At 41.4% G+C, this 21,893-nt stretch overlaps 1 protein-coding gene across 9 annotated transcripts in view; it reads left to right on the top strand.

Moving 5' to 3' along the window:
• FGF13 (fibroblast growth factor 13) overlaps window positions 1-21,893 on the top strand; it is a 488,610-nt gene that overhangs the window by 99,609 nt on the left and 367,108 nt on the right. For 2 of the 9 annotated variants that reach the window (XM_070606354.1, XM_070606355.1), the window contains exon 3: window positions 20,049-20,178. The exons of the other annotated variants lie outside the window; for them this stretch is intronic. In XM_070606354.1, coding sequence (XP_070462455.1) covers window positions 20,067-20,178 — 112 coding nt within the window. In that variant the 5' untranslated portion in view covers window positions 20,049-20,066. The remainder of the gene's footprint in view (window positions 1-20,048; window positions 20,179-21,893) is intronic. 9 annotated transcript variants of the gene reach the window in all.

Below are 21,893 nucleotides of genomic sequence, written 5' to 3'. Positions count from 1 at the left end.
GTAGTAAAATACCCTTTTAAAAAAAGAGTCTATAAAGATCTATATATATAAAAATACTGTGTATCATTGTGGTCTTAAAAATCCATGTTTATATGCATAGAATGAGATCTGAAAATACATACTAAAAGGTATTAACCATGGTTATACGTAGGTCATACAGTTATGACTTTTTAGTTGATTCTGTTTTCTTGCATGTATATTCTGATTTTTTCTATCACGAGTTTGTGTGACTTTTGTAAGAACAGAAGAATGACAAAGCAAAATGTTGACCATAGTCTAAACTGGCACGTTCTTAAAGCTGAGTCCACCACGTCTTCCTTCTGCCCCTGTCTCTCTGTCAGTCAGATACAACACTCCTCTATGCTGGTTGCCCAGGCGGAGCAGGGGTTATGAGGCATTGGAGTCTCATGAGAACCCTGACTAGAGCTAGAGCCTTAACCAGACTATTCATAGCTTTGGACTCCCAGGGACCAGGGCTCTCTAGGTTTGAGACTTCTGACCTCCAGAATATATTTTGTACATAGTTTTATGTGCTGTATTTGATGTGCAAACAACAACAAATCTGTGCCTTACACAGATCTGTAACTCGCAAGGCACTTGAGAAGGTACATAATTTTATGTCAAACAGTGTTCTGTAAGAAGAGATAAAAGTATTAAAAATGATAACTAATGTTTGTACAGGTCTTTAGAGTTTGCATGGCCTGTTCACTTCCATCATCTCATTTGGTCTTCGCAGTCTTCTAGATGGGTAGGACAGGGATTGTCATTTAATTTTACAGATGACAAAACTGAGGTGTGGAGTAGTCAGCTAAGAAGTGGCAGAGCCAAGACGAATCCGCATTCCTTGCCTCTTACCACGTCATCAAAGTGTTTTTATTAATTAAATGAGATACTACTAGGTATTGAATAAAATGATCGCTGCTGCTGCGCCTTCTCCTCCTCCTCCTCTCCCTCCTCCTCCTTCATTTCAGTATCTTCATGGCAGTTTATATTTTATATTTTCAGAGACTGAATCTCTGTTCATGAATGGACCTTCATAATTCCCATGTCCTAGCACCCCCAGAAGAGGAGGGGTGACCTCAAAGGCACAAAATTATCCCCCTTGCATCTCCTTCCCTCTCTTTCCTTCCTCCCTCCGTCTTTCTCTCAATCTTTGGTTAATTCTCTCTCTATTTATTTTAAACTCTCCTTCCCAAGATTCACTGGAGATTCAGACTTGAGCCCTGGCAGATGGCCTGAGAGGCCAGCTTTCATAACTTGATCCTTCTCTTTTCAGCACTGAAGGATAAATATTTCACGATCAGCATATTTTCTCGATGACCTAAGGCTTTCTGATGACTTTCCATCTGCAGGGCGTAGTTTATTTTGTTGCCCTGGCATTTTAAGATCTTTCTCGTATGAATGTATTCATGACAAATAACCAGTTGCTTTTATTTCGAGGAGAGCCACCTTAGAGAAGCAAGTTACAACATGCTTTTCCCCCTACAACCATAATTATAGATGTTATAGCATCTATAAGCATTACTATAACGGGCCAGGTGCCCCTTATGGATAGAGCTTAGCAGGTGCCTCTATTTATCGTACTTTGTTGTATTTGTCAATTTACTTGTCCACACCCCTCCTCCTCACTCTGCTGTGTACTCCTTAAGGTAGGACTGCTTCTTAATCACTTTTATATCCCCAGGGTCTGATACTTATTACAAGTAGAAGAACAATAAAAAAGTAACATGGTCCCTGAACAAAGGATAATTTACAAGCTTCTGAAGTCTTCTGGAAATATGCTGAGGCTTGAGTTCCTCATCTCTTGGGTGGGTGCAATAGTGATTTTACAGAGCTACTGCTCAGGTACTCTTGTTATACCCCACGCCCGCCCCTAGCTTCTTCTTAGTCTTCTTGGTCTCCTCCCTGGCCTTCAGGGTAGTGCTTACATCAGCAGATCCAGGTTCCTTTGCATTTGGCAATGAAGAGTTTAAAATCTGTTTAGAAAGAATGTCAAAGCCCTGTTTTTTCAATTCTTTCACGTACTTTGATTAGTAAATTTGGAGTCCTAACTAGATCTTAGAAGTTGCCTCTTTTCTCACATATTCTCCAAGCCCAATAAAATGATTCATTAAAATATTTCAGTCAGCTACCAGAAATAATCATGAGGATAAACATCTCGGAGGTCCAAATGGATTATCCTGTGCTCCCATTCTGTCTGAAGGCTGGCTCTGCCTCCGGCTCTAAGCGTTTGTGAGTGCAAGGGCCGCAACACCATCCATAGTCAGCGGGAAATTACAAAACTCATGGCCCGTATAAGTGAAGCCCAATTTTTCCTTTAGAATTTTATGGCATTGGAATTGAACAAATTCATGTTGAAGGTGTAGCTCTGTGGCTGACAAACTGGATGGCCCTGTGTAAGTCACTAAACTTCTCAGTGGTTCTGTCAAGTCATCTGACAAATGTGGGTAGTCAATCTTGAGTGCCTCTGTGAAGTTACCAGGCCAGCTTAAGCGCAACTCTGTGTATGGAATGAGCTGGAAAGTGCTGCCACGCACATTGGAGGGATTCATCTTAAGATGGTTACTCAGTCAGAGATCTTGCATTAGAGGCACAGATTTGCTTTAGCTCCAGTTTACAAACATACAGGATTAGCATTCCCATGCTGTGTCACTCAAATTACTTCTGGAATCCTGCTATTGCCAACAGAAGTCAACAGAGTGCTTCCCCTCCACGTGTATCAAGCATGCTCTACTCTTTTACACAATAGGAATGATCTTGAAGAATTGAATGAAAATCACATAGTCATACATCAACTCATATTTACTTGAGGAAAGTTTACTTTTTGTGGGAAATTTGATGAATTACTTAGTAAAGGAAAATGTCCTTTTGTAATGGAAATAATCATCCTCTAATCTCTCTCTTCTATAAATTTAGGTGCCTTTATATAACTTTCTTGGTCATGCCAGCCTGTAATGTATTCTAAAGTATTATAATGCAAAATAATATGCTCTTACACATTCTAAAAATATGATATAATTTAAATATTTAATAAATTAAAAGCAAATATTTAGTAATAGTGATAGTAATTGCTCCTGTTTTTTGAGTGCTTACTATGTGCCCCACACTGTGCGAACTGCTTCATATGCTGTATCTTATTGGATCCTCACTATTTGACAGATATCATGAAGGTGGACTGTAGTAGTTTATATTGTGTAAAGTTTAGAGCCTGAGTCATGCAGCCGGGAGGGAACATAGAGGGTCTCAGGTTCAGAGGAGGACCCTGTGTTCCAGAAAGGTAAAGCAATTTCCCTTGAGTCACTCAGCAAGTTAGTGGAAAGGCTTGGATTAGAATGCGGGCTTCCCACGTCCCGGCCAAGTGCCTGGTACCCACACTGTGCTGTCTCTGCTGCTCACAGCGCCTCGTGATCTACGGACGCCAGATCATGGCAACTGCAGGTGAAGGAATGAAGGCATCATCAACACGTTTTATTTTTTAAAGTGTCCAGCAGCTCCGAGTCCACTGCCTTTTATACTGAGAGATGTTTAGTCTGGTGAGTTGACCAGACAGGGAATCCTACTGAAAAACAGTATTGATATTAATAATGGTCTTGGTAAAATACAGTAAAGAAGAATAGAGTTGAAAACAGAAAAAAGTTTAAAGAAGTAGAAAATCGTACAAGATGCAGTAGCAGGCTCAATATAATTTAAACCAGGATTGGGCAAACCTTTTCTGTAAAGGGCCAGATAATATGTCTTTGAGGCTTTGTGGGCCATATGGTCTCTGTTGCAACTACTTAAGTCTGCCATTGTAGTACAAAAAAAAACTGTAGACCGTAGAGAAACACATGGCCATGTCTGTGTTATGGGAAAACTTTATTTACAAAACAGGTGGCAGACTGGATTTGGTTTATGAGCTGTAGTTTGCCAACCTCTGTCTAAAACAATCCTGGTCCTATAGCAAGGAGTGTGAGTCGGTGTGCTTATTAGTGCTTTGGGTGTATGTTCTTTTGTCAGGCAGGCAGGAACAGGCCAGGTCCAAGTTAGGGTAGAGCAGTGCAGTGTTGCTCAATGTCCCTGGTTGCCCTTGGGTATGCCAAAGGCCACATTTCTCGGATGGTATTCCTTACTGATAGACTGGCTATTAAGTTTCACTGTTCCTTTTGGAAACCCAGCTTAAGAGGTATTTTGAGCAGTGAAGTCAGATCAGCTAATACGTATCTTTGTGGTAATGACAAGAAGCCCTAGGCTTGGCCTCACCAAATACCGTGCTCTACAAAACTGCTCCTCTGAGCTTAGGCCTCACTCCCCGTCCCCTCATTGTTCTCCCTGTTTAGTCAAAAGTATTTCTGAATAATGATAATGATGATCATGGTGGTTAATATTTATCAAGGACCTTCTATGTGTCAGGCAATTTACCTGACATGAAGGCATTTCATCATTGAGTTCTAACAACTCTGTGAGGCAGATACTATCATTTCTCCCATTTTGCACATGAGAAAACTGAGGCTCAACAAGGTTCAGTACCTTGATAAGATCAAACGGCAAGAAAGTGGCCGAGGCAGCTCTGAAGCCCAGGCTGAGTGATGATAAAGTCTCTACACTTTACCACTCCACCACATTGCTGTGTCTGTCCCAGGTTCTCAAGGGGACAGGGAACCTACTTTTCAAAGTATTCATGATATCCATCTTCCTCTGAACCTGGGTCTGGGAATGTTTCCTCACTTCTTTCTCTCCCATGTTGCTCCTATCTGTCCTGGAGTCTTCGTCTCAGGCTTGCAATACTTCACACTCGGCCCCCTGCAGTGGCTCCTGACTGGCCTCCTTTTAAAACAGCTCTATGGAGATAAATTATCTAGTCAATTTTAGAACATTTTTATCACCTCAAAAAGAAGCCCCAAACCCTTTAGCTATTATACCACAATCCCTCTGTCCGCCCTCCCTCCAGCCCTAAGCAACTGCTAATCTACTTTCTGTCTCTAGATTCCCGTATTCTGGACTTTCCTATAAATGGAATCATACAGTACGTAGACCTTTGTAACTGGCTTGTTTCTCTTAGCATAATGTTTCCAAGGTTTATCCTTGTTGTAGCATATATATGTCATTCTTTTTTATGGGCAAGTAATATTCCACTGTATGGATATATTACATTTGTTTCTCCCTTCACCCATTGATAGACATTTAGCTTGTTTCCACCTTTTGGATACTATGAACTAATGGGCCTCTTAAATGTATTCTGCACAGCACTCTCAGATTAATTTTCCTAAAGTCCAGCTCTCATCATGTCACCCCTCTGATTGAAAGTCATGTATCTCATTTCCTTTGCTGGACTGGGAACCCCTTGAGGTCAGGAATCAAGTATGACTCATAAACATGATCATGAGTAAAATAATAATACCTATCATTTGTCTGAGGCGTTGTCATGCGTCAGGCCCTCTACTAGGTCCTTTCATTTAACTAACAAGACAAGTCCTCAGGGTAGATACTGTTACTCTAATTTCATAGATGAGCAAACAGACTCCAAGAGTGTGAGTAGCTTGTATTTGGTGACTCAATAGGTCAATGATAGAGCTCAGGTCCATCTGATTCCAAAGCTCGTAATTCCACAATGCCATGCTGAAAAGGACTTCTTTTTCTCTTCCTGCCCCTTGGCTTCATCCTCCTCCTCCTCCGTCATCACATATCATCACTCCCATTTTGCAGATGAGGAAATCAAGGCTCAGACAAGTTGGGTGTCTTCTCTGGGGTCACATTCTTACTAAATGTTGAAGCAGGGACTTTAAAATTAGAACTTCTGTCTCTAAGCATGTTTTTATTTTCCCCAACTGCACTATGGCATTAGCGTACGTTAGGGCCTCAGCGAGCTGTTTGATGATGATAATTATCATGTTATAAAACAGTTGGGAGAAGATGCACACACATAAAAAACTCGAGGAACTATAAGATGCTATATTGTGGTGAGGATTATAAATGCCATAGGAATTGGGGAAGAGAAAAGTTATGACAGCTTCGTAGATGAGGGAATACTGACGCTGGACCTTGAAGGAGGGGTGAGTTTACTGAAGCAGAGAAGAGAGACTAAAAGAGGGGGAGAGAGGAAGAGATTAAAATCTTCCTGTGGTGTGCTTCTCCCAGTCCAATCCTCCACATTGACCTGAATTCTCTAACAGTCTGGGCATTGCTCTTATCCCCGTTGGGACAGCTGTTAAGAAAGAAATAGTTGCATAATATGGAAATGGGCATGTGGCTTTGTAATATGCTTATGTTTCTCAAAGGGACAGGCAGAGACATGATACATTTGGATAATGTCTCTGAGAATGACTTGAAGTTCTGTTTTAAATAAATTTGTTTTGGTGAATATATCAGCACCATTTTCAATGACTATCATTTGTGGGAGAGTTCATAAAAGCAACCGTCTATGCATCAAAGTATGAACCATGCATAGATGTAGTTACAGCGTGCTCATGCTGTAACAGGGAAGCCCCTCCCACTAGGGCATCAGCCCCAAGCAAAGGCCATGGCCTGCTTAGGTTCGTCTCTTCTCTTGTTTTGGTTCTGTGTTGTGAAATACGGAAGCAGACAGCACAAGCCTGAACTATTGAATTGATCCGAGTTCAGAATAGCCTAGTGTGATAAGAAAGCATAGTCCTGTGGAATGCCTTCCCTGAGTTCCCCTAGGAAGTCCCCCAGGAGTCCACAAGGAAGGAAGGCAGGTCGTTAGATGGAAGCCTACCATTGCTTTGGGCTCTGCTTTGCATTTCTCTCAAAAGCCTTTGTCCTCAGAACAATCCAGTTGTAAACGCTACTTGAAATTTGCACAAATTTATCCTTTTCTATGTACTTAACTTGTATTTCCAGAGTACTGTTTTCTCCTTGTTTTCTGAAACCATTCTGTAGCACAGTGTAACAGAGTTGTTTCAGGAGGCACAAGTGGTGGTCTGCTTAGATACTAAACCAATTTTTAAAAATCTGCATTTAATTTCATTTACTACAGTTTTAAAGGGAACAGATTGAGGCCTTAATGCATTTCTTTCTTTCTTTTTTTTTCTTGTGAGGAAGATTTGCCCTGAGCTAACATCCATTGCCGATCCTCCTCTTCTTTTGCTTGAGGAAGATTGTCCCTGAGCTAACATCTGTGCTAATCTTTCTCTACTTTGTATGTGGGATGGCTCCACAGCATGCCTGATGAGTGGAATAAGTCCGCACCTGGGATCCGAACCTGCAAACCCTGGGCTGCTGAAGCGGAGCATGCAGAACTTTAACAACTCAGCCACAGGGCAGCCCCTGCATTTCTTTTTTATTGCAAAATTATTTTATATTTATTTTGACGATTTTATGCTTCCTCAAATTCTACTTTTTTGTTCCTTAAGTATAATAGCTCTTTCCGTTCTCTTGAATCTCCCATCCACTGAATATTCCTTTTCAAAATCGTCAACTTGTATCTTACTTAAAAATATAATACCCTGCCTGATTAAAAAGCACAAATAATGGAACTTTTTCAAAACAAATGCTTTATTTGGAATAGCTATAAAATAAATTGCCCCAGTTTTTAGGTATTTGCAGCAGACTATTCAATAGCTTTTGGCTTCAAGGATGATTAAAAAGTACATTTATTGATTTCTAACCAATCTGCAATATTAGTAATCTCTGGAGGCATAGTGGACTATTGGCTTCTTGTCACAGTGGCTTTGAGGAGAATATTGCCTTTGGTTCCAATGCCAGCTTCTCAGCAGAGGTCAGAGTTGGCTCTCTGAGTCCAGTGCATTTACGATTTAGCAGCAAAGTTTCCCCAATCTTGATGGACTTGTTCAGTTTGAAAGGGCATGAGTCATGTTTGGGGAGTGGACCAACTCCTTTTGCTCGATCTTTTGTTTGCAGAGAATGGAAAAAGGCATCGCTAACTTTATATGTAAGCCACCTTCCTTGGCCCAAGTGGAAGAAATGCATATTCCACCATCCATCCTCTGCTCTTTTCCCTCAATGTCATGAGCCAAGAAAGGTAATTGCTATGGCTTAGCATCTCGGGAAGACGCAAACAAAAGATCGAGCAAAAGGAGTAATCTCTTGTAAATTGAGATGCTCAGAGATCACATTCCTGCACCAAGGCTTGGCCTCTGAGCTTTTGCTTTTCAAGAAAGTGGGAATTAGGAAGCTTTTCACCTTTCTGGGCTAGTGAATGAATCCTATAGTTCACAGGTGTTCATACTTTTCAAAAGGGGAAAAATCTTCCCTCCATCTTCTTTGTATTACAGCTTGCCTGAAGGATCTTCAGCTTGGCTCTTTAAGTGGCAAGTTTCTAGGTGGTTGTCTGTCTTCCCTGAGTTGGCCATCTTTTGGAGTTTGGTCTTCTGATCAACAGTGCTGCTCAGGGCCTCCCACTCTTATTCTTATCTGCCTACTATTCTCTCTTCTCTCCCCTTTCCTCTTTCCTTGCCTTCCCCTCTCCCTCCTTTCTTCTGTGGCTCCCTCTCACTCCCTTGTTTCATCTCTCCATTCCTCTTACTTTTAGGTGCTAGCATGTCCTTACTGAGGTACCTATTTGGTAGCTTTTTTTAAATTTTCCTTTTTTTTTTAAAATTGTGGTCGTAATAGCTTATAACATTGTAAAATTTCAGTTATATATTATTATTTGTCATACACCATATAAGTGTGCCCCTTTACCCCTTGTCCCCGTTCTCCACCCCCATTCCCCTGGTAACCGCTAATTTGTTCTCTTTGTCCATAAGTTTGTTTATATTCCACATATGAGTGAAATCATCTGGTGTTTGTCTTTCTCTGGCTTATTTTGCTTAACATAATGTCCTCAAGGTCCATCCATGTTGTTGCGAATGGGATGATTTTGTCTTTCTTATGGCTGAGTAGTATTCCATTTTATATATATAGCTATTTCGTAGCTTTTTCTACCTTCTTAATCCTCTACTTGTGTGTGCTTAGTATGTGGTCTGTTGAACATGGTAAAGCTGTGTTCCAAGCTCGTGCCATCTGCTCTGCAAACCCTGCTCATACCCAGTCTTTGTATGCCACAGTATGATGGGTTCCAGCCCCAAAGAAGTTGTTTTTGCCTCCCTGGTTGTTGCTGCATGTGTATGTGTGTGTGTGTGTTCTGGGAGTGTGAATGGGCCATCCTCAATTCACATCTGCCTCTGAATTGCTGCCAGTACTTTGGGTTATGGTTCTGGGCTTCTTGGACTTACTGATCTAGGAGTAAGTTGTCATTTTCATGACCGGAGTTCTTCTAATATAGCAGTTTTCACACATTTTTGGATTTTTGTTTTGTATTCCTTTAAGAGGATTTTTTAAAATCCTCTCTGAAATCTTACGCAAAGTCCAGTGTTTCTGACAGGTCAGATTGGAACTACTGTGCTCGAAATGTCTGTAGGAAATTCAGTGCTAGCCTTCCGCCTCCCCCACCTCAGGGGCCCACTGAGGGATTCCGTGGAAGAGTGCTGTGGTTGTCTGGAGCAGAGTTTGATAAACCCTTGGCTGGTCCTCTTCTCTTTCAATTCATAGGTGAGATCTAGAGATAGGGCAGGGGAGAGGACATGGAACAGAAAGGCTCAAGGATGGAAAGCTAAAGCACTGTGTGACTAGGAGCCCAATCATTGGTCCTGAATGAACCCAAAAGGCAAACCGCGATTCTACATTTGTATCAGTATTCTGACAGCTGTCTGGCCAGTCTTGGGGCATAGGATGTAGCATCACTGTTCTTTCTGAGACAGAAAAGATCATCTCCACTACTATTCCCTGCAGCCAAAAGCCCCAGACAGAACCAGCTGCAGACAGCAGTTTGACAGGTTACCATGCCTTTGATGGAGATTGGTTAAGTGAGTAAGATTTGTTCTTATTTCATTATGAGGTTATTATTTCCAACTTGTATTCTAAGAAGAGAGGCTAGGTCAGTCAGACCCAGTAAACGCGTATTTACTTGATCCATTTGGCTACGTGGTTGGAAGGTAAGTGCTAAGATGGGCTGTGCCAGCAGGCATGGAATTGCCAGAGGAAGCAAGCAGGGAGCTCCACCAACTGTAGCCATGGGGGGTACAAAGACAGCAGCTCTACTGTCTACTACTAGGGGTACAGAGTTGGGCTGTCTGGAAGGGGGCTCTGGGGCAAAGGTTGCTCACAGAGGGGAGGCCTCGTTGACAGGGAGGTGAGGGGTGGCTCTGTGCTCTCTTCAGACTCACTCTCACCATCCCCCTCTGAGCTCTGGGACTGTGTAGTGGGCTTCTGGAACAGGCCTCAGCTGGCTGTCCTCACTATCCCCATCCCATTCCAAGCCCTTTCCTCTCTCACCTGGGCTATCAGGAGAGCGCAGCACTGATCTTTCTGCCTCCAGACTTTTTGTTTGTTTGTTTGTTTTTTAAAGTTTATGATAAAATGTATGTAAGAAGAGTGCATATAATGTATGCATGAAGATTAAGAATAATTATAACAAAAAATAAAATGAATCCCCGTGTCCATCATATAGCCTTGGAAATAGAATCATACCACCTGTACTTTAGAAGCCTGTATCTGACAACTTTGCTAAATTCTTTTAATAAAATTCTAATTTATAAGATTCTTTTATTCTACGTAGTCAATCGTATTATCTGCAAATGATGACGGTTTTCTTTCTTCCTGCCTAGTCCTTGCGTGGTCTTTTCCACTGTTTTGCCTTACTGCACTAAGACCTGCAGGGCAATGTTGAATCAAAGTGTACCAGTGTCCATTCTTCTTTTCTTCCTGATTTTAAATGGAGGACTTACAATATTTCACCCCTGAGTTATGATGCTTTGCATCCAAAATATTTTGTATGGATAGCTTTTATCTGGTTGGAGATATTACCACCTACAATTATCTAATAGGTTTTATTGTGAGTGGATGTCGATTTTTATCAAATGTATTTTCTGTATCTTTTGAGATGATCATATAGCATAGTTTTTTTTCTTTCCCCTTTAATCCTTTAAAGCAATGCAGTGCTTTACACTCATAGAATTTTTAATGCTAAAACAAACAGATTCTTGGAATTAACCTACCTTAGTCATGATTTATTTTCTTTTTTACACATTACTAGGTATCATTTGCTAATATTTTGTTTAGCATTTTTACATTTATGTCCACAAATTAGACTAGTATATATGTTTCCCTTCTCTATTATTCTTTTCTATTTTTGCTGCCAAGATGAACATAGCTTCCTAAAATGAGTTGGAAATATTCCTTTCTTCTTTTCTCTAGAAGTGTTTGTATAAGATTGGACTGATCTGTATCTTGAATATTTAGTACAATAGCCTGTAAACCCCCCACTTGGGTCTGGCATTTGTTTAATGGGATATTTAAAAAATATTTTAATGGTTATATCACCATTTTTGAGTCAATTTTAAAATTTGTATTTTTCTACTAATTTAGATATTTCATTGAAATTTCCAAATTTATTGGTATAAAATTGCTCATAACATTATCTGATCGTTTTTATTGTCTGCTGCATCTATAGTTATGCCCCTTTTAATTCTTAATATTGTCTATTTGTGCCTTTGCTTCCAATATTCCTCCCTTTTATTTCAAAATCCACGTAATCATCAAGACAGCGATATTAAAATGTGGTACTAGTCGTATAGTTATCTTCCATACTTACAAATCATAGGAGGACTTTCAAGGCCCTTTATGATCTAGTCCCAGCCTAGCTTTCCATCTTTTAAAAACCAGTTTTCTTACTCATTACTTTGAGTTCCAGCCCCACTGGACTACTGTGTTTCTCTTGATGTATTCTTAACTTCCATTAGTAAGTTCCTTCCCACCATTTTTACCACTGTTTCCTACGTTTTCATCCTTTGAAATACTCGTTGTTTCTCAAGGCTCATCTCAAATTCTACCTCTTTCATGAAACTCTCCCCTATTTTTCCCAGAACGGAATAGGTATCTCCTTCTCCTGTGTTCCCATCACATATTTCCCCAGACTTGTCTATAGTAAGTATCATGTTCTGTTTTATATTGAATGAGTTGCTTACATGTCTGCAAAGTCCTGTAGGTTGTGAGCCTCTTGAAGGCAAGACCTTGTTTTTTTCTTGCCTGCATTCTAAGCACCTAGCAGGGGACATCTTGGAATCTGTTAAATTCAGTTGAACTGAGGAATTGAACAGGCATTTATCCCTTGGCAAAATGCAAAATTGAAAAAGTGAATTGTAGGCCACGTGGTGCCATCTAGGGTAATGTGACGATATCCTTACCTCTAAAAGCTTCTTCTTCATCAAGTAGCTAAAGTCTGAAAGTCCACCATTTGAGCTTCATTTATTTATATTAATGTTTCCTTCTTGCTAAAAATGCTACCTGATCTGAGGAGCAGAGGAGGCCTTATCAGGCATTGACACCACAACCCTCACAATTTTCCCTGCTCCCTAACAGCTGAGTGGATTTGCTAGATCCTTTCCTAAGAGCAGATATATTGATGAGACATGAACAAGGAGCATCTCTTATGGGGAACAAGCATGCAGAAAAGGATGGCTCGATATGCTCGTAGTTGTTAGGCTTTATTTAGTATGTACTATATTCCAAGTACTGTGCTAAGTCATATGTTATCTTCACACCAACTCAAAGAGGTAGGTACTGTTATCGCTTTCATTTATACAAATGAAGAAACTGAGGTTCAGGGAGGTTAAGTAACTTAGCCAAGGCTACTCAGCTAGTAAATGGCAGATCTGCTATTCAAAGCGAGGTCTGGTGGACTCTCTTCTTCTACCCAATCCATCTCTTCTTTGTGACCTCATCTCAAAACCACAGCTATTTATTGAGCCCCCATTATGTGAGTAGCCTTTGCCTGCCTTTCCACTCCCTCATGGTCAGTTTTTCAGCTATTTTAGTGGTCAAAAGTGACCTCCTGCTTGCTGTTTGATCTTGGAAGCTGCTGGAATGAAGTAAGAATGTCTGCAACTGCTTGGGCTGCTTCCTGTCCCTATAGGATCTCTCTCTACTCCCTCAGTGGGGGCTTCTGGGTTTCAGAAGGGTCTGGAACATCTTTAGAAATAAAAGTCTCTGCTTTGTCATGTCATTCCCACCTCATCTATGGGCTGTTCCTGAAACCTTAACGGACAACATTAGCTTTTGGAAACAACAGCTTCCTTGATTAAAGGGAAGGGAGACAGTTGTTTCCAAGGAAGATGGGAAATAGCTCAGAGGGCCAACCAGAGACCATGAATGTTTGGAGACTGTGTATATTTAGGGGCAGTTTGTAGTTTACTGTTTCCAGGCAGTTCTCTGCTGGCTGGGAGAGCAGTTTTCTCTCCCCTCACACCACCAAACCATTGAGCCAAAATTTAGGTCTGCCAGATCAATAGTCTTACAGGTCGTCTGGTCTAAACTCAACATTGTGTAGATGAGGAACTGGAGGCCCAGAGAAGGGGCAGTGTCTCATCCAGAGTCACATAAAGTGGGAGTCAAGGCTGCATTAAGTCTCAGGGCTTTTGATGGAATGTTCCAGATTGGGAAACTTTGTTGGCCCTCAGTGCAGACTACCCTTTCTTATCAGTTAGCTTTGCAAGGGAACATGCTCTTCATATTCACTTAGGCTTTAAGTGCCTTGAAGACAGAGAACACATTTTGTAGTTGATTTGGGACTCTCTAGCATGACTTGCACATAGTTGGCCCTTGGTGGGGGATTGGTGGCTTGACTGGGTCAGCCTTCTTGTCTTCTGACCCTAACTCAGGAGGACTTCTACTCTCTCCGTATGACATCGCCCTTGGCAAGGTGCAGCCTCTCACCATGGGCAACTCCTCTCACCCAGAGATGGCCCCTCAGTGCACTGAACCTCAGGACTTCCACATCCAGCCCCTCCATTAGCTCCAGTTTCTTGAGGCCCGTAACATGTTGTTTCTAATTAACGCAGGTTTGTTAAAATGGCCTCACGTTGCATTCATAACAGTTTGTAGAGTGTCTTTTCACTTACTTTAGAGATATATGGTAATTCTTCATGCAGCACCAGTAAGAAAGGTATATAATTATGTCTATCATGTCCATAAGATGCAGAATAATTTGGTTATGAATCTTGGTTTTCTGGGCCCTGCCACTTTAAGAAAGGAAGCCTCCCTTGGGATATTAATCTAATTACAAACAAAGGGGCACTATAGAGGACCGGTATGAAAGATAACCATATTTCTGAGTGATATGTCAGGTTGCTACTTTTTTCTTCATTTGCATTCCTATATCATGCTGAGGTGCTACTCTTGGCATCCTCTACCAAGCAGAGTGACCTTCAAGTCACTTCATCTTTCCAACCTCAGTCTCTTCATCCATTGATAGAGAGAAAAACATTGGGAGGATGCAAAGAAGTAACACCTGCCAAAGCACTTGGACATGGTGCATGCAGTTCTCTGGGCAGTAGCGGTACGATGGTTCATTATTGGAGGGCTCAGAAAATAATAAAATTTGCTTGTTGGGGATGGGGATGTTGTAAGAATAGAGACACTGCTGTGCTCTTGCGCACATCCCCTAAGCCCAGTGTCCTGAGTTGCTACCCAGCATGTGCATCTTGGTTCCATGGAAACCCAGCAGACTGGAGCCACTGGCATCTCCAGCAGTCTGAGGAAATTAGTTGTCCTGCCCCAGAAGAGCAGTTTATAAAGATAACTCTAAACCCCCAGTGTGGATTCTGGAATCACACCTTCCTTTAATATCCAAAATAACAGCTGACCAAGTCCTGCAGTAAATCTCGAGCCCTCTTCAATGTCTTTGAGAGCCCCCGCTCCCTGGCAGAGGTGGGGGCTTATCTTTTTCTTGAGACAATTCCAGCTGCCACTTGCTTCTCCACTGTCCCCTGGCTCTCCCAGCAATAGCAGATGGTTAAAAGTATACATGAGCATCTCTGAAGGCAGCTGCCAAGGAGGAGCTGCCTGAAAGTTATGAGCACATGCAGGGCAGTAAGTTGGAATTAGCAAGGGACGACTTTGAAGGGAAGAAATCATGTGGATGTGTAAGCTGGGGTGTGATTGTGACAACTCGCCCCAGTCCGCCAGAGCCGTATCTTCCACCTGATGTGTTGCAAAAGGCTGGCTGGCCCATTAATTTTACATCTCTTTTCATAGGGATGGCTTTGCCTATTTTACCAGTTGGTTCTGGTGAGTAGTACTCCACAGGTGTCTGCAGCATGCCCCACTGCTCATCCCTGGAAGACTTGATTATTCTTGTCCCTGCTGGTTGCTCCAAGCTCTCTTGTTTGCTTGCACTTGTTCCATTTTTAGCCTTGGTGAGAGTTGTGAAATAGATTTTGTTAAAGGAAGACTTGAGATATGTTCTACTGGTATAGACAAGGCTTTATTGAGTATTACTGCTTTATCCTAAGATCAGTAACTCATCTTAGGGGAGAAAACCAAATCCACCTAGTTAATTTTCAGCAGAGATCTTCACTGAATGGTGGGAAGATTGTGCAAATTCTTTTCAGTAGGTAAAACATAAACCTGCAGGGCTGGGGATTAGTTTCTCTGGTGGGGCTTTTTGGGTTCTTGGGATGTCTAGATAACTGCTCTATGCCTCCCAGCTACTTTGGCAGAGTTGCAGTTCTTAAATCTTGACTTCTGAATGGACATATCTAATCACCAAGTAGCTTTTTCTATTAGCTCTTATCCTGGGGGGCAGGTGCCTTTGTTGTTTGAGGATTGGTACAGTGAAAAGTCCCAGCTAGGAGCCAAGACCCAGAAAAGCAGTGGTCATAGACAATGGGATGCAGTTGGTGATGTGGTCACAGTAAGGGCTGTTGTCTGGAGCTGGCTGGCTTCTGCCAGTACATCCTGCCCGCAAACCCCTCTCTGAAAAGGCACTTAGTAGAGATGTGTTGATGAGGTCATAAAGCTTGGGATTTTAGGATGGAAAAAGGCACTCAATTATGCCACAGTTTGGCTAAACACAGCCCAGAATAGAGGGACTGAGTATTCAGAAGCTATTTAGTTAGTCATGTCCCTTTAGGGAGCAAGAGCCTCTAAGGAGTATGGTGTGTGTGAGCTGGGACTACTTACTGCTTCAGATCACTTAAGGACCACTAAGCAATTAAGCACAGACCTAGTGGAAGAGAAGGGAAAGTCTATCAAGCAAGCACCTCTCTACACTTCTCAGGGCACTGCCCCAATTCAGGTGGGCTCTCGTTACCTCTTGTCTGTACTATTGCAATAAACAGCCTCCTAATTGTTCTCCAACTTCCTGCATCTCTCCTCTCTGGCCTCTTCCTCCTCCAACATTTACCATAAAGCAGTGCTAGGTATGTCCTTCTAAGGCCCAGTTTTAATCACCTTCGTCTTGTACTCAGACTGCAGCAGCTAAGAAATAGTCTATCCTCCTCGGCTCCCTGTCTATGGGTTTCCCAACCAACCAAACAGCCTCATGTTCCTCTGTTCTCCTTTACCTGTACTCATTTCCAGCCAAACTGGGCCCTTCAATGCTTCCTCAACACACTCTCAAGTTTTCTGCCTCTGCCACAGCTGTTTGCTTACATCTATTTCTCCTTCTCATAGTTTTACCTGTCGTTTGTCAATATCATCTACTTTACTAAACTTTCCTTGACATCCTGCCCCAGTTGGAAAGGATTTTTCTTCCTTCGAACTTACATAGCCTGGTGATTGAACTTCCCTCTTGGCTTGAATTCATCTTCCTTGTGACTTGTCTGTGTCCCTTAGTGAACAATGAGCTCTTTGAGGGCCAGGGCCCATGCCTGATTCATTGTCACCTTCTGCCTTGAGACCCTAACAGAACCCTTGATAAAAGTGTTGGAGTGGCACCGCCTGCCACTCTGAAAAGCTTGCAAAAATCTGAGATTCTGTGGGAGGTGATGAAAACGCATTGCTCCCCTTCTCAGGACTTCAGGTTTTTGGTCTGCCAATCAAACAGGTTGTAAATTTTGCTTTTCAAGGTCCTGGCTAGCACTAGTATTCTATGACCCAACTTTCCAAGAAGGATTTGTATAACTGAGTTTTCTACTTAGGGCTCAAATGTTTCCCTCTGCAGCCTGGGCTCATGCTACCTTTTGCTATCATTGGATAGGGACAGAGACCAAGGGATAGCCTCTGCTTTTTTGCCTTCTGGGACCTCAGTTCTCCCAATATTTCTAGTGCCTTTCTGATGTGTGACCCTGGAAACCAAGGCAGTGTTATGTAGTCATGCAGAATCTGCCTAACACAGTTGTAATGCAGGTTTAACATTGGGTACAATGCCTGCTACGTAGTAAGAATGCAATGAAGCTATGCTGTTTTCATTATCATTAGTAGTAATCACTTTCCAATAAGACAGACCTGAGTTCAAACCCTGCTACTGTCACTTGCTAGTGTTGTGACTATTAATGTCACTTTCTTCATGTATAGGAACCTCTACTGGGGACTGACCCTGCAGATGCATTGTTAGTCTTAAGTAAGTTATTTCATGTTAATCTGCCTTACATGGTCATGGCACTTGACATATTATAGCTCAAAAATGTAGTTCTTGTTATGGTGATGATGATGATGATGTGCGTTATAGTATAGCAGCTTACTAAATTCATCCAAAAGCCAATTTTAAGTGCCTACTATATTCAAGGAGCTATGAAAAGCGCCTTTATAATAATGGTGACAAAGATGATGTTACTCTTACCTGTCACTAATATTTATTGAGCACTTTCTCTGCTGTGGGCAGATTGAAGAGCTCTACATGTATCATTTCATCATATCCTTAGCAACAAGCCTAGGAGATAAATACTATTATTATCCTCATTTTATAGATGAGGAGAGCAAACCATAGAGAAGTTGAGGAATTTGCAGAATGTCACCCCAGGGTTTGAGTTCAGGTGAAGAAACTGTGGCATATAAAGCTAGTTAGTGACAGAACCCAAATTTGAGTCTTTTGTCTCCAAAAATCTCTTATTTCTACCACACCATAGCCAGTGAATGGAAATAACTATGTGGAGGTCTACACGGACATGAACAGGACATCTGAAGCATTGCTTTCACCCCTTCATAAGAGTCTAATTAGGTACCGTATAGAGGTAGCCGCAAGGAAGTTCAGATATTTAAAAATCTTATAATGATGATACTATTTTTGATTCAATTCAATTATTTTACAGAGCTCGAAGGACCTTAGTATTTATGTAGTCCAGGAGCTTTCAACTTTGATTTACCTTTTGAAATAAATTAGAGTGTGTTGTCAGAGTCTATGAGCTACCTGCTGCCCTGTATGCCAAGACTCCTCCGGGGTGCTTCAGCCACTGTCCTCAGCTGCTCCACTGCTTTGCTTCCACTAAAACGCACACACACCACACACACACAATGGAACTTATTATTGGGGTTTTATCATAACCTGAGTACCCCCCACTGGAATGTGTTCTTTGTATGTGTGTCACTGTGGAAAAATGGTTGTGAAAATCACAACCTTCTCATTTTATCCCTGGATTGGAGACTATGTGAGGAGACGTATCATTGACATTCCTCTTGAAGTTTGGTCTATATCTACCTATGTATAGTGGTCAGATTTAATGTTGGAGGTTATTCATTTTGGGGGGTTTTCTTTAAAGTGATGCTGAGTGAATCACACTGTGGCTGGCTTTGTTGAATCTGCTTCGGGAAACTGTAGGTTGTTCCTTTACGTCAAAATCCCCACTGTAAAATTGGCCCTAATTCTCAATTGATTATGTGCACAGATAGGGATATGTTAACCAAATAGGATTTCCTTTGCTCTCCTTCCTGCTCAAGTTATCACTTAACATGTCATCATTGGCTCTTTGATAGGCAGGAAACAAGTTGAGAGCCTTTGTTCGGAAGTCTAGGGAGTGACCCTGAATCAACATATAAGACTTCTCTGGTGGTGTGTGCAGTGGGCTGGATCCAGATTAAATTCAGATCATTGCCTCCAAATGTATCCAAACTCCTCAGAATGCCAGAGGTGCCCAGAATATTTGAAAAACCTGGTATTTTACAAGAATGGGCACACCTCAGCTCAGATTCCAAATAGCTAAATGGAGGTGTCACGAAACTGCAAGTCAATGACATGTAACTTAAAGTGCCCAGAAGATCTTTGCTGCCTCCATCATGTCAATGCTTCCTTGATTCCAGATAGCAGATCACTGACAACCTGGCAGTCCAACTATGGAGATACACACTCGAGAACCATTTGATCATAGGCCTTCTCAGAAGTTAATCCATACAAAGTACAAGTAAAGTATAATTTTCTTGCCTGTGGATGGAAATATTTTTTTGTCTCTCAAATAAGTGATCTAGCTGGGTTATGGAGTCAGGACAGTGTGAGAGGTGCAGACGTAGAAACGGCTGTGTTAATGACAGTGTTTTTGAGACCCAGATCTTCAGCTTTCCTGGGGATAAAATAATAGGGCCTAGAAGGTGTGGAGCATTACTGAACTAATAAAAAACCCATCACCTGCTCTCACAACCGAAATAATACAACTATGAAAACATACAGACAATATACAGTATTTCAAAGGATTTTGGGTGCACAAAGCAATTCTGGAAAATGGCATGAGGCAGAGAATTTGATCAAACAGTAAATATTTATTTAAAAATAATTATAAAGGGGCCCAGAAAATTAAATGAAGAAAAGACTAGTAGTGGATTTTTATGGAATGAACACTGGACAAGGACACTTGAATTCTAAATCTGATTTTGCATATGTGTGTCCAAGTCTTCTCTGGCTCAGTCATTCATTCTGTAAAATGAAATGACTGAACTGTCTTGCAGTTCTGACATCCTATCCCTATGGTAATGACATGATGACAACTGCATATTGGTCAATAATATACACCTCCCTGAAACAAAGTGAAAAGACTTCTTTTACATTTTGATCTCGGTGTGCAGAGTATTTACATGTTGGACACACAGAGAGTAAAGAGGCAAATTTTTCGCATCCGGAATGAAGTTACCTGCACTCAGTGTTCATGGCTTAATTTTTATTTTCATGTTATTGAAGTGAAATTCACATAACAATTAGCCATTTTAAAATGTACAATTCAGTGGCATTTAGTACATTCACAGTGTTGTGCACCCATTAATTCTATCTAGTTCCAAAACATTTTAATCACGCCAAAAGGGAACCCCAGACTCATTGAGCAGTCACTCTCCATTCCCCTCTCCCCTAGGATGGCAGAATTTTTTAAATGGACCTTCAAAGTGATTTCAAGAGTGGATTGGGTGTCTGGGCAGCTGCAGCAGAGAAAGTAACAAATCCCTGCCTTTATCTCTTGGTCAGAGTGAATGAGGGGACAGCAGGTAAGTGCCTATCTGGCATCCTGGGAGGCCCAGGCCTCCCTGAAACCAGCATTATCAGCCTCTGAAATGGAGTTTTGGCTACTTTGACTCAGAGACTTATAGTTAGGGACCCTATCTGTCATGGTGTTGAACAAATACAAGTTCATTGTTTTTTAAAAAATAGCTAAAAAACCCCCAGAAAGTTCAGCTAAGTCCAAAGAAAAAGTAAAAATCACCTAAGTTCCTATTATGCAGAAAGAATCACCTTTTGTGTAAAGTCTTTCAGAATTTTTCTGTGCATTCTAGCACTACTATATATTTGCAAAAGTGAGATCATATGGTACTTTTTGTTATTTTACTTCTAAGGTAAAATATGTTTGTTAAAATTCATGCAAGGTAGGTTTACAAAGTGTAAAATAGAACACCTGTTTTCTAACTTTCCTTTTTTCCATTCCACAGTATATTTTGAACAAAATTTTCTGTCGATAAATATACTTTCAGAGCATCATTTTCATTGCTGCCTAGTAGTCTATGATATGTATATATTACAATTTCCTCAACTAGGCTCCTTTTTTGGACATTCAGGCAGTTTCCAGTTGTCAGCTATCATGATGGTGCTGCAGCCTGTGCCTAAATTCGTTCCCACATCTTCTGTTAGTTCCTTTGGACAAGTGTGAATACGTGCTTTTTGCTCGTAATGATGATGAGGATGCAAGGTAATGAAACTAAGGCAAATATTTAGTTGCTCACTTTGGGGTCGGCTATTTTGCAAACACACTGGGTGGCTCTTTTTATTTTACACAGCATGCCCATATTCGTTATTTCATTTAATACTACCAGTGGCTGTTAGCTAATATTTCTTGCAGACATATACAGTAGACACTGTGCTGTGTGCTTTATACAAAGGCATCTTATTTAATTTTATTTCTTATGTTCTATTATTATCTCCATTTTAGAGATGGAGAGAGGAGGCTCAGAGAGATTATGCAAATTGCCCAAAGTGTTATAAGTAGTAGAGCCAAAATTTTACTTTGGTCTTTTGGATTCTAGTTCCAGTGTTCTTTCCAGTATACCACAAGGCCGCTGTGAATTACAAGATATTCCAAGGCTATATATGGGAAGTGATTTAGATTCCACACCAGTTAACTTGGAAAGATTTAAGAATAAGGAAACAACATGGTATTCATAGACTGTGTCCCCTCCCTTCCCAGCCCAGACTGGCTTCCTCTGGGGATGCCTGCCTGTGCTTGATTTCACCATGTGGTCCATAAGAACTGTAAGTGGGGCGCCTGCCATGCTGGATCCTTTCCTGAAGTAAGACTAGAGTAGCCATGTCTGAGTCGGCCAGGTGTGATTTATGAAAGTTCGAAAAGGGGGCGGGAGCAGGGATTAGGAGAGGTCTCATTTACATTAAGAGTCGCTGTGAATTAGGTTCTGGGGCCAAGTGCTCAAGTGAATTCATCGTTAAAGAGCCAATAAAAGATATTAAAGGACAAATTGGCTGAGCTTCATTGGACTCTTTCATTCTGTGCTGAAGAACAAATGATAGTTTGTGCTATTTATTTCTTAGAAAAAAGAAGCTGTAAAATGAGATGTACACATCTGTAGGCCCCCAGGGAGACTATCTTCCTGGGAAGAAAGCTGGGGGCTATGGGAAGGCAGCTAAGGCTCCATCCAGGGAGCTAAATAATTTTGGCACTGGGACTGTCTGCCTTCTTCCAAGGACATCTGCTGAA

This window comes from Equus przewalskii, chromosome X (assembly GCF_037783145.1).
Source record: "Equus przewalskii isolate Varuska chromosome X, EquPr2, whole genome shotgun sequence".
NCBI lineage: Eukaryota > Metazoa > Chordata > Mammalia > Perissodactyla > Equidae > Equus > Equus przewalskii.
The sequence above is the reverse complement of the archived record's forward strand: the minus strand, read 5'-3'. Positions and strand labels throughout refer to the sequence as shown.